This window comes from Venturia canescens, chromosome 1 (assembly GCF_019457755.1).
Source record: "Venturia canescens isolate UGA chromosome 1, ASM1945775v1, whole genome shotgun sequence".
NCBI lineage: Eukaryota > Metazoa > Arthropoda > Insecta > Hymenoptera > Ichneumonidae > Venturia > Venturia canescens.
The window spans coordinates 463,430-477,186 of record NC_057421.1 but is presented as its reverse complement, the minus strand read 5'-3'; the positions used below and the strand labels follow the sequence as shown (position 1 = coordinate 477,186).

The 13,757-nt window shown below is 38.4% G+C and overlaps 1 protein-coding gene and 1 long non-coding RNA gene across 2 annotated transcripts; one reads left to right on the top strand and one right to left on the bottom strand.

Annotated features, from left to right (window-relative positions):
* Positions 1 to 828: 828 nt before the first annotated feature.
* LOC122406024 (putative fatty acyl-CoA reductase CG5065) lies at positions 829 to 6,455 on the bottom strand. Its single transcript, XM_043411179.1, has 6 exons — positions 6,261 to 6,455; positions 5,445 to 5,795; positions 5,031 to 5,284; positions 4,598 to 4,936; positions 3,391 to 3,648; positions 829 to 1,796 (listed from the first exon to the last, which is right to left on the bottom strand). Exons 1-6 carry the CDS (start codon positions 6,453 to 6,455, stop codon positions 1,652 to 1,654), a joined length of 1,542 nt encoding a protein of 513 aa, XP_043267114.1. The 3' UTR covers positions 829 to 1,651.
* Positions 5,152 to 6,887, top strand: LOC122406035 (uncharacterized). The gene is made up of 2 exons (XR_006259868.1): positions 5,152 to 5,672; positions 6,341 to 6,887. It is a non-coding gene; the product is annotated as an uncharacterized lncRNA (long non-coding RNA).
* The last annotated feature ends 6,870 nt before the right edge of the window (positions 6,888 to 13,757 follow it).

The following is a 13,757-nucleotide window of genomic DNA, read 5'->3' as shown; positions in this document are numbered from 1 at the left end:
ATTTATTATAAAAGTTATTTATATTATTCTCCTCTTTTTTGTGTCGTAAAGCAACAAGATTATTGTTCGTTTGCGTATTAGTCAGATGTAATATCATCAAAGACAATGTCAGCAGTATAATTTGCAATGGTGGCATATAATTGCGACACCACATCACAATATCAACATATAGATTAAAATCGCTGCATATCTCAGCTAATTTCGGGACTGTACCATTAAAAGCGCGCGAACTCGTCAGTGGTTCTCAAAGATACAGAACTGTTTTATTCGAAGAACTACAGAATAGCCCGAATTTCCTTTCTCTTTTGTATGATGGAACGAAAAAAGTGATAGTAAGAGTAAAGTATAAATACTTGGAGCATTTTGAGATGTTAAAATCACGCGAGCAGAGACAGAGAAAAGATACAAGAAAGTATATATATTAATGTTCGGCAAACATTGCACGCGCGCGGTTACGTGTTTCGTCGCTGGAAATGGTGCTATGGCAGCTACCGTTTTTTTTTTTTTTTTATTACATATTACGTCGACACGCACAAAGAGGAAGAGATAGAGAGAGAGATCTCGACGCGTTATTTCGACCTTAAGAACTTAGTTTTCACGATTACGTCTATGTAGATTCATTTAAAATCTTTCCCCATATAAACGGTGTGAATATTGAAAAAAAAAGTTTACCTTTTTTTGAGTATTTCCGGAATATTCAAATATCAAAGGTTTATCCATTGGATTATACTTTGTAGCATTGATATCGCGATCTTTGGACTATACACCGTGTGATCAGTCTAATGAATCTTATTCACGGACGACGTATAAAATAGAGTTCCTTCGAGCGCTGTTTTTTTTTTTTTTTTTTATTTTTTTTTAATTTTACAAACTTTCCATTGACGTTATTTATGCCGCAGTAATTGTCGTTGCGCATATAAAATCCTACATAGTTGTTTTTATTTGCACAAATACGTCGGCATATAGTGTGACGGGCGTTTGCGTATCTATTATTATTAATTTCCACGTCATTCCAGAAGCAGAGGTTGCTGTGTCTTTTTGAAAAAACGAGAAATCACAAAAATTGCTAAATATTGTTTCGGTGATCTCAAACGAAAAATCAATCGTTTCGAAATCAAATGTAATAAATCTTGATTTTTAGTGGAAAAATTGAGCCTTTTTTCCATCTCGTAATATCTTCAAAGATTTTTTTATTGAGCTGGTAGACGCTTTATTAGAAGAAAGCCGTTTTTCGAAAAATTTTCAGCCTTTGTAAGCTGGCTGTTTACTTTAGTGGAAATGTTTTTCTCCTCTTTAAAAAAAATCGTAATAAACATTACGAGTGTAAAATGTTCAGCCTTGGACGGTTCTAAGAAAAATTTGATTGTGAGATTTGGCCCCATTATATCCGGTATTGTTGACACCGACAACATTTGTTATGCGCACCCCTATGCTGGATTGATGAATGCGCGAGTGTCGGAATAATAAATATTATTTAATTGATCGAACGTCCGTACAATCGCAATTGTAACGGCGGGTGACACGATGCAACCGAGCAAGTTTTGAACATGTACGAAAAGGATGAGATAAAAAGTACCTACGGAATAAAATATTCAACAAATAATTTTTATATCAAAAGAGATAAAAACATATGCATGGGAAGTCGTTTCGATCAGATCCACTTCAAAAACGACACTAAAAGTCCAGCGACGCACGCAGCTGCGAGAACGTCGAATAAGTCAGGAAAATATGAGAGAAGGAGATGCCAGTAGAAGAGAAAAGTCAGGAATGGTGCTACGGCCGCGATTATTTTCAACCTGCGAAATAGAAAAGCGTTGCATGTAATACAAACAAAATTGACCCGCATCTCAAGCTGGTGTTTGTCGTGTCTCGCCGCGCAATCTTGCGAACCGACAAACCCGAGATAAATCAATAACCTCGTCGGCCGCTCACAGATGGCGCCTGGTGTAACATCCTCGTGGTCCTTGTCGTTTGGCTAGATGGGAAATTACTCCTCCCAAGGCCTTCCTCTTTATTTTTTGTACTTTTTCTCAATAAAAAAAATTTTAAAAAATAAAAAAAAAATAAAAAAGTCCTTGTGGTCGTCCGCGGTGAGCTTATTCGGTGCAACGCGTCAATTATATTGACGCGGCGATTCGCAAAACAATCGCGGGCAATCAATATGTATAACCTCCATATTTCACCATATTTATTATTATGTTGCAATTTACGCGATTCTTTATAAATTAGACAAAAAAATGCTCATGATTACAGTTATCCGATATTTATTTGAAGGATTTAGAGTTTTTCCTCAATATACATTGCCGATCCGAATGACACGTCATCTTTTTGTATACTATAGTAAGTATGGATGCTGAAGCTGAATATTGTGGAACCGGGCAGAGTGACCGGGTCGCAGCGGACGGTATAGCTAACGGTGCGGTATAGCGGCGACGCTCGTTCATCGGTGACAAAAACAGGCCAAAATATTTTTCACCAGCAACGAACCTTGGAACGGCAGCAAGGTCGATATGGTATTTGATTACGCGACGGTACATGGGTTTATTGAATTTCATTGGACAACAAGATTGTTTTTTTTTTTCTCGAAAAATAAGAGCAGAAAGACTGAAAAATTCGGGCCAATTTTTTCCTCTTATGAAAAGAAATAAACAAGTATATATCGGATAAAATGACCAATTTATGTCTAAAATCGAGAAATTTTTAAAAATAATTTTCCCTCGAGATTTGAACGAAAAAACCTTTGTGAATTTACTTTTATTTTAATTTTTTTTTCATTATTGTCACACATAACAATAATTTTGGGGAAGAAAATGAAGTCCAGTCGCGCGGTATGTTGCCACTCACAATCAGATAAATTTTCCGTAATGTTTTCCACGGCGATTACAAAAACGCGACACGTCAGCGGATTTTCGCAGCGGACGCAGGACACAATGACAAAAATTTGATGACAGAGCCTTTTTGTAATCGATCGAATCGTGTCGAAAAATTTCAGTTTCGAACATTCGACGTCAGGTCAAATGATCGTCGTCGCAGCGAACCCTCGACCACTTTAATTATAAGGAAACGTGGGGCAAAATGGACACCACGAGCAATTAAGCTAGATGTGTCGGTTTACATATATGCTGTCAACTACTGTTGCGTTAAAAAATTGATTTTTCACACTTATTTTCCATATTCTCTAAAAAAAAAAAAAATTATAGGGCAAAGTGGACTTTTCTTTTTGAAAAAAAAATGTTTGTTTCCACTTTGCCCCGTTTCGTCGTCGACCATGCAGCTTCCTCGGGACTGGTGATATTTTTAATTTTGCGCTCACCGCCTACGCCCTCCGACGAGCAAAGAGCCAAACTGCTAGAGCAGCTCGCCCGGTTGATACGAAAAATTGTTTCTTACCCAGTCATCCGGCGCCTGGCTCGCTCGCTCGTGGTAGCTCCCTCTTTATGAAAATATTGACGCAAGCCGAGCACGCAAATCTCGAAATATTCGTTCCACTTTATTTCGTTTGGATCCATCGGATGAGATTCTCTCTCGTGTGACGCAAGTCCTTTCTCAAGTGTTACCGTGTTACGACGCGAGAAACTCCATTGACGTATAGCAAAGAAACGCGTGTACGCGTCCGCTTTTGCAAATTTCTGCTGAACCGCCAATAATCTAAAATTCAAAATGCAAACGACGGATCATACGAAGGGCCGATCGCCGATGGCTCGAAAGATCGAGCCCCGCTCATTTATCCGTATTACAAATTTCAATGTCCGCGTAGATATATACGAATAAAAGAAGACGAAACAATTTTTTCACCACAAGTGTGCATGAAAATCATATTTGCACGAGTATTTTCATCCAGAGTCGTATATATTCTCCGTTGCAAATTTCATTTAAACTAGATTATTATTGAAATAATGCGTCGTTGAATCAGTATAGTTGAACTTGTCAAGTTCGAATGCCATGCCTGTAGTATAGAATTATTTATGGGCGATTTTCAAAGCCAAATACCACGTGCGGCTCAACCGCAGTCAGTGCAATATATTAAAAAAAAAGATTTTCGGCAATCCTCCCATAACGGGAGGAAACTCGGACGATTATAAAAGTATTATAAGCAGCGGTATATTAAGACTGCGCAAGCGTGCTAATAAATACAATATGCAATCCGATGGATGAGCCCAAGCGGAGGTTGGATGAGTTTTGCACCGGCGATGCTTCTGTGCGATGCGCATATAAGACCTTATATTATTAGTCTTGATTAGTCCTCGCGCGAGATCAATAAGTCTTTCATTGTATATAGCCTCGAGCGTCGTCAATCACACGAGGAAAAGTGCATTTTGTCCTGGTACGTGTACTCCGCGCGTAAAAATTGGGAAAATCGCGTTCGAGTTGGATAATATAAATAATTGCGAATTAATATTGAGATCCGAGGTCTCGTCGTTGCGTCACTTTGCGATTACGCGTTTAAATGAAGTACGCAATGAAGAATGCGCCGCGTGGTCGAATCGACGATTCGTTAAAAAACAAAAAATGAAAATCTTCGGATAAATGAGGAAATATTAAATTCCGCTCGTCGCGGAGCAAAATGCGTGAGATGGTGAAAAAAAATTCAACTCACACGTGTCTTCGTCCAGGTCGCCTGAACTGATAGAAAAAATGAAAAACGTAAGCCGGAAACAGGTGGAACATGTAAAATATAGCCAAGTTCCGGAATCTATTCTTTCGTGGACGAGCTCCGGGATACCACGCGACGAGGTTGCACGGATGTTTACGAGAGTATTTAACGATCTCGGTGCAGTACTCGGACCAGCTTGTCGAATTTTCAATGCTCGAAGTGCAATGATAAATGGTTAATCCGCCAGGATTTTCGGTCGCGTGCGCGGATGCTGTCAAAATGGTCGATACAACCATGTCCACTGGAATAATATCGAGTCGGGCGTCTGGATCGGCCTCGAAACTAATCAAACAGAACATGCGCATATTTATAAAAGCATTATATTTTATTGTTTTTTTTTCTCAATTTTTTAATAAGAATTTGACGATGAACGAACGTTCGAAAAATTCCTCTCGCTGCTCCAGCGATGAATCCACATGCGCCGTTTTTCACATTGTCGATCCATCCGCTCACTGGCTTTTTCCAAGAATTCAAAACAATACTCGGTCGTATTATCGACAATGAAATTTTTCCTCTCTCCGCTTGCAACAAGTTTTCGGCCATGTTTTTCGTAAATGTATAAGCGTTGGAGTGATCACCCAGAAATTCTTCGCTTCGCGAATTTATCTCCTCCTCGGACATTCTTTCGATCTATTTCAATGCATGCCATTACAATTACTATACGCGTTATGACATTATGCAAACGAAAAAAAAGGACGAGACATTGGAGATGGAGCCGACGAGTAAGAAAGTTTATACGGAGGCTGTCGGTTTACGAATATAAAAATCGTTGATAGAGAATAATACAAACCATATCGGTGAATTCTGTCGGATCGAATCTCGATGGATAAATTCTTTCCTCGAGATATTCGTCGCTGTTTCTCGTACAATTTACGTAAGCCGTTGATACGTGAATCATTGATCGAAGATTCGTCATTCTTTTCGCCAACTGAAGCACATATCGCGTACCAAGGAGATTTATCTTCACCGCAAATTCTAGTTTGGCAGCGAACGAGATGAGAGCAGCCGAATGAAATACGTGAGTACAAGTGCTCGTCAGTAGATTCCGATTTTGGTCAGACAACTCGAGGCCCTCGCTCGTTATGTCGCCCGGTATTACCACGATCTTCTCCAACGATTTTGATTTTACGCTGCCGAATAGCTGCATTAAAACACACATCTTTATCGCGTCGTCGTTGATAAAAAAAAAATCATCAAAATTTAAACACTCGCGCGGCAATATTCGTCGGAAGGAAAGTCAGTTTTAAATTTGCATCGGCATGTTTTTAGCAACTTGCATATGAACAAATTCAATGTCGTCACCAAAATGTACGGAAAAATACTCAACAACGATGCGACACGAGGAAATTTTGTGGTTCAATACGTATTTCCAGCGTCGTACGTCATCGCATTGTTTTTCCATACGTCAGTTGAGATATACGCCTTTGACCGTCTAACAAATACGAAAATGAAAAAAATTAAAATAGAAAAAGAAACAGTTGGAAACGCGACGGCTCCTGTAATAATCTCGCACTAATTTTTCTTTTATTGCACTCCGGTCGACACACTACTGCATGCATGGGCGTGATGAAATAATATAGAAATATATACAAGAAAAATATCTTACAGGAGATCGTAAGAAGCTTTTGAGTCTGGACTGAGGCTCGATGCCTCGTTTCGGTCGAACAATGACGAAAATTTTTTCAGGACCAGGATCGAGACGCAGCATTCGTTCGAGAAGAGCTCCGCCAACGAAACCAGTGACGCCGGTCAATAAAACCGTCGCTCCATCCAAAGATCGTTCTATCGAGTATTCTTTCATATTCGCGCCCGTATAAATGAATTACGAACGTTGATTTGAAACAAATTGAATTTATCGCACCGCGAACGTAAAAGGATCGAAAGAACCTCGGACTTTTCCCTGAGAACTCTCAATCTCGTCTACCTACCTCGTACTCCTGATGACTTGGATTCCTTCAGCTCGGAGTTGAAAAAAATTGTTGAAAATGCATTATAAAACACGGTTCGATACAATGAAAACAGAAAAATGCTGACATGTGCAAATTCCATATAAACCGTTACAGGAAATTCGATTCAACGAATGACTTCCTTTTCCGATAAAACATGAGTTTATTGATCGCATAAGAATCACCGTTCTCTCATAAGATTATGATTATTCGTTCTTTCCGTGCAACTGAAATGTACAAACATTTTCAATAAAAACATTTTTTCTTAGCACCTTTTCACGCAAGCAGATAATGGTAATATATGTTATATTAAATAAACTGATAATCCAACATCATATAAAAGGCAAGAGGTGATCCGTGATTGGGGTGGTGGATAGCCCTCGCGGTCTCCCAAATCGATCCAGTTCTTTCTCGAAAGTTCCACAATTTTCTGCAACGGTCCCCAATCTACGAGGACGTTCCTTCATAAGTCCCTCTCTCCCCATCTATACCCATAATCGCCGCTCAAATTTCAAAAATATCATTGTTTACAATTTTGGGGGGGTACTTCCGAAAGCTGATAAGCGAATTTCGAGTTGAAAGTTTTCATACACACCTTCGTTTTGATAGAAGAAAACTTTTCTCCAAAGGATTTTTAGGGCGGTTGAATATTTTCCAAGATCTTGAATTTTCAAAGTCGTTTTTTAGCATTGCAAATTAGATCTATGGTATGGTGTCGTATATAGAAGTAAATATACAAAATTACCACAGAAGAAGGTCATCCCGTTTTGCGTGCGTGCGTGTGTGAGTGTATGTGTCCAGAGGGCAAGATAGACTAAATTTATATATGAAATGCCATATATAGATATGTTGACCTGACCATGTTGAAAAACGATATTTAAAATTCGAAATCTCGGAAAATATTCAATCGCGGTAAAAACTCTTTCAAGGAAAGTTTTATTATAACACAAGGAAAATGTGTGCAAAATTTCAGTTTGAAATTCGATTATCAACTTTCTGAAAATTATATATCGACAATTTTTTTTTTTTTTTTTTTTTTTTTTCAAGTTCACAATCCACTCCCCTTTTTTACCCGGGCAACGCCGAGTGTTTTAGCTAATAGTCAATAAGCGGCAGCGACTCGAGTCGATTAGTCATAGGTAATGATAATAATAAAAATAAAAAGGCATGTTGCTTCGAGCACAAATTAATATGATAGTTACAAGGTATAAACAGGGACAGAGAGAAATATATATAAAATAAAAAATGATGTAACAATTTTTTGCTTCATTGAGTGTCGCGGGAGCAAAACGGCTGAAAAATACGATTCGATATTTTTATACACTCGTGTGAATTTCTAATATGCTAGGAGAAGAAATATTATTCTGCGTCGTATTGATTCGAATCTATAGTTTCCAATTCCCAGTAAGGCTGTGATTTATGTTTGTTTATCCTGATTGCTCAAGACATTCCGAGGAAGCCAATCTTTATCAAATTCATCACGACACGAACAGTCCAAAAATGAGGTAAAATTCAACGATCCTTGAGCCAAGCCTCTCGAGAATTCCAATGGGTCGCTCAACGCGATCGAATAATATATATTCAACGATAGTCAATATCGTAAATAGCACAATCATGTATAGATAAATATAGATGAGAATAATATAGATGAGAAGAGCAGCTCTTTACGGAGGAACTTAACAAATAACATTTTTTTATATTTCTCGAATATAAAGAAAAAAATGTAGTGCATTTCTCGATAATATGTACAAAGTGAATCAAGCTTTCATGTAACACAATATACTTCGTTAGCCATACATTTTGGAAACCGTTTTGCCCCGGTTTCCTCTATATGCGGTTGTGTTTGACGTGAGCAAATTATATAATCTCATAATCATAACTGTTCTACTAATAACTATGATGATTATATCCGTTGACACACCGAGTAAATGTACCTACTAATTAATATAACACTAATGAGCGTCAAACTTTGAGGGAGAACGACACAATTCTTGTGGTCGCGAATGCAAAGATTACGACACCGAGGAAAAAAGGAGGATATTAAAAAAAAACGTTAAAAGTTAGCGTAAGTAAATATGGAATAATTTGCAGCCATGCGTCACCGGACATTGCCCGCGTACGTGCTAATTGAAATTTAAGATTCAATGCCGTATCAGCAGATTGCGCCTAATAATAATACGAATATGTATACGCAATGAAACCATGGAGACAAAAGTTACTTTAATGGCGAATCTTTTGTGGAATACAAAAAATTTTCCACTCTCTGTCGCACACTAAAGGCAATTCGCGATATGGCATAGCATGCAGTAATTACTGTACTGCATGCTAGTCAAATGAGTGCTAAATTTTCAAAACGCTTTTAGACCAAGTTTAACCTACCGATTAAACGTATTGCACGGAGTCTCATTTATTTTGTTTTTCAACTGATCCTCGACGAATTCACCACGTAAATTTTGTTTTTAAATTCATTCCTTCAGAAATTATTAATAAAAAAGTTTTTCACTTAATGAACAATTAGCTGCAACGGTGAACGATGAAGTTGAAAAAAAAAAATTGCACGGTGAATTCGTAGAGGATCAGCTATAAGGAACCAAATGAGACTTGGTGCAATAAAATCGGTCAAAAATAATGCAGATAATTCTTCGAAAAACAGCAGTGAAAATGTGTGATCGTGGGAATTTGCATTTACGAGTTGATGGTTTTTCAAAATTATCGTTTTTTATATATTTTTAAAAGTTAATAAGATATGCTTTAATACAAATCCAGTAACAAATGCGTTTTAATCGGTACGTCAAACTTGGTCTAAAAGGGTTTTGAAGATTTAGCACTCATTTGAGTAGCATGAACGAACAACCTTATCCGTTTCGTTCTTCGTAAACGCCGATGACCCCCGCCCCTTTGACTTTTCACCGTCCAAAGTTCCAAATACGTACCGCGGGATCAGAAATGTGAACCTTTTTTCCGCACATATCCGCACGAACGCGTGAAAATATTTTTTTCTCTTTCTAGCTTTTGCTCATAAAATTTGCAAATGAATATTTGCAGTGATTCGTCGTCATTCGAGCTGTGCTTCATCCGCAAATTCTTCACATTCGGGTAAACAGCAGTCGTGTACATGTACATTTTGTCTCGTACGTCACAATATGACGCAGACGCTTATTCGTCAAACATGCTTCTTCATCGTGCAAATACAAAATTCTTATAATTTTTTTTGTTCCATGTATTTTTTCATTTTTTTACGAGCAGGGACAAAAACTCGCGAACCCCGTCAACAGCAAATTTTCATCAGGTGTTTTATTCATGACCATGTCGACGAAGAGACCACACATCCTTTCGGATCGTCTCGGGATAGCACTCGTTTCAAGATTTCGTGAGGTATTGTGCGTGGGTTTAACACAAGGCCGCGGAATAAACATACAAGACTTGTCACAACTATGACACAACCGTTTTCTCGGATTCATCATGTTGCTCGCTTCTAACGTGATTCAGGAGAACATATGAGAAAAAATGGACGTCTGTTGGAATAAATATATCTTAAAGTCCATCGAACAATCGGATTCATACTGGAATTCCAATAAACGTTATTAAAGAGATGTACATTTTTCGACAACGTAGTTTTGAGGATTTCCACCAATAGCCGTGTTCATTTTTGTCCGATGCCGTTTTCATCGGGGTTCATCGTACAGGAAAAATCAAAACGGGATAAGCCCGGCCGTAAAAATCAGAGCGAGCCCGCACTTACTTCATGAAATAATACAAGATACAAATCGAATGACGATTCGTCGTATTCCTTACAGCCTCATCCGAGGAATAAGGGCCGTACCTCGCACTCGACCGTTATTGTACCCTGCGAATTGTCTGCTTATAAATTTGAAGTATCTTCGAGAGCGCGGTAGGTGATCATTTTGTTGTATGTCTCATACTTCCACATAAACGAAGGTATATAAATTTTCGCAATTTTCGGCCAAGCAGATGCGAATCGATCAAATAGTAAGTATATTACACTACAAGGGTAGAAAGTTTGAAATTTCTGTACTGCGCGTCAAACGTCCGTCTGTCCGTGTGATGTATACTAATATATATATTTCTTTACAGCCGGTCGAAAGTACGTTTCTTCCGAAATATGCATCGATCGAGAGAAGATGTTTTGATGCCTGCCCCCCCGGTATTTTTGCTACACGAGCGAAGCGAGGCCGGCATCAAACACACAAGATTAGCAAAGATAATTAATATGAATTTTTATGAAACTGAAAATAGATTATTTTTCCAAACGACTATATTCATTTCATCAGTTCGGTCACCTTATTTTTTTTGCCTTCGTATTGATTCCATCTGGAAGGATAAACGTATGTTATTCGTCCGGGTTTTTATAACAAAATGTTTAGAAATAATATGACATTTCCATAACATATTTCTGGATGAATAAGATAACGTTATTCGTACGATTTCCCGATTATTAGACACATAACCTTTCAAAAAATGTGTATATATATGTGTATATCATCGACGTGTCAAAAAAATAATAATCACGTCAAACCTTTCGAAAAAAATGTTTAAATGACGCGCGTGCAGTTTTGACGGTACACAAATCTTAAACTTCCGGCTTTGAATCGGTGCCGGAAATACATACTTTCGACCGAGGTAGTGTAAAGAAAAATAACATTCACTTATAAACACAAACGTCGAAATATACGGACTAAATGGCAAGATAAACGGAATAAAAGATGTTTCAGTTTACCGACTGCTACGATAAATATATTCCTCAGACGTTAGGTCGAATGTTTTCCGGAATGAGGCCCCACCTCTACTTTTGGAATTCCTACGACGACTACAAACAAATCATCTGAGAGCTCTTTCATAGCGACTCATGCGAGCTTTTTTTACTCGTAACATGTTTTTATCCACTTATTTCACTCAACATGCTCGAAATGTCGAAGTGTAATTTTCAACTTTTGTATGCATGCGGAGAGTCTCGTGACTTTCAACGTAATTGACTTTTATTTGGGTTGTACAGCGAGATACCATTGAACCACCAAATATGATGCCTTTCAGAAGGGTAATCTTATACGAAGAAGAATTGAAATGATAAAAAGTAGTAGTAGTAGTAGTTTATTTCCAAGTCTTTTCTTCAATTACTCTTTTCACTTAAATTTTTCCTCATCATCCATTAATATCCTCCCACGTACTCGCACAACTCCTTACTCGTTTTTTCCTTTTGGCGCTTTATTTATTTTCTTTTCCACTCCTTTTCCCATTGTTTTTTCCCCAGCCATCTTTCCAGTCCTTCTACTTCTGCTTTCCTCATAAATAATTAAGTGAAAATGCATAATTAGAGAAGCGAAGCAGGGGAGGAGGAGGAGGAGGAGGAGGAGGATGAAAAAAAGGTCGTTCAGAGGGAGGGCTCGAGGGTGTTGGAAAAAATATAGGCGCTGGAGAGTCGTACGATAGTACCGCCGCGGCGGGTACTCTCGGAAGACTACCTCTGTGTCGATGACACAGAGGTAGTTGGGAAAAAGTACAACGACCTCGCAACACACGCCGCCGGTTCTGCTCCGACATTCTCGTTCAACAGGGGACAGCGTCCGTCCCTTCTTACATTCTCCTATATAATACATCGGCTCGTGTATGCGTCTATTAAATACGATCTCGCTCGTTCAACCGACGAATAAAATAATTATCGCACGATTGAACATGATTATACCGAATATAGCCAGTTTCTATATATGACTATAGCAGCAGCAACAGCAGCTACGACGAGAGCCACAGAGATAAAATAAAAGAGTTTGAAACTGAACTTATTCCTTCATGCTGACCAGCATGTTGCACTGTTATATATCGGATATCGCTCCAGAAAATCTTTAACGTTCCTCGCCAAGTTTTTCCTCCAATAAGAATAAGAACAATAATCGGCGTGTAAATACGCATGCGGTGTGTTGTACGCGCATGTCAATTTTTATTCAAAATCAATTAGGATTACGCGATTTTTCCATATTCCATATTCAAATAATCCTGCTCAAAGATATCGTAATCGTGCCGATTATTATATAATATATATATATAACGTTCGACGAGTGATTAGATAGATGCGAGAATAATTGTAGAAAAAAATTTTAAGGATCTAAGCATGAGCGTAAACAAATGTTTTTATATTGCCGTTGAAGAATAAATAGTTAGGTACCAAATGATATTCAGTGATTATTTACTTATATACACAACGCGATACGGTGAATGCGCATGAGAGCCGCCGCGCGAAGGGATGAGGACTTATGCCCGGAATGTGTACCTATATATATATGAAAACGCTATGCTTATACACGTGAACTTTAGTGATCGATTACTCGATAACTGTGTAGAAGAGAAATCTTAAAAAATTTGTATTGTCAAATTTGGCACTAAAGAATACGTTGACCAAATTTAATAAAATTCTGAACTTTTTGCAAATTTTTATGTTTTTAGCATGGCAACATTGTTGTATCGCCCGTATCGACGAAACTCCTTCGAGTAGTTGACTCTCTTCGATTCAATAACGCGATAACTTTGATCGAGTTAATTGAGCTCCGAAATGAGTTTTCCAATCAGGCGAAGTACACAGGCAGTGTTCTCATGCGGGACACGGGGGCGGGCGTAACAAAAATCCTACAAAAGACAACAGAGGAGTCACACAAAAACGCGAAAAGCTTGCAAGCGTGGTGAATGATGTTTTCCTCGGGAATAATTCAATCGAATGCAGATTACACCTCTTAATACGAGTCCATTTATGAATTATTTTGACTTTTCGATATTTAAAATTTTTTTCTATATTATGGGATCGCGCGAGTAGCGATTGGTTCGTTGAGATCTACATATTCGGTTGGATTTCGCGTGTTCGGTACGAATTTAGGCGCCGTGCATTCGCCGAGTTGTTTATTTTCTATAGCTTCGTTGCTGTGCCGGATGCGAGAGGTGTGCGACGTCTTTCACGATAAATAATTCGTTTTTTAAAAAATACGGATTTTGTCCGTCCGTAGGTCGGTCCGTTGGACATGTATAAAAAGGGGGTAGAAAATGTGGCATGCGCCCGAGAGCGTTTTACCGGCGATATCGTACACGAGCGGACGAGGAACGCGACTGTTGTGCGAAATGAATAAAAGTATGAAAGGGGTCGCTGTGATAGCGGC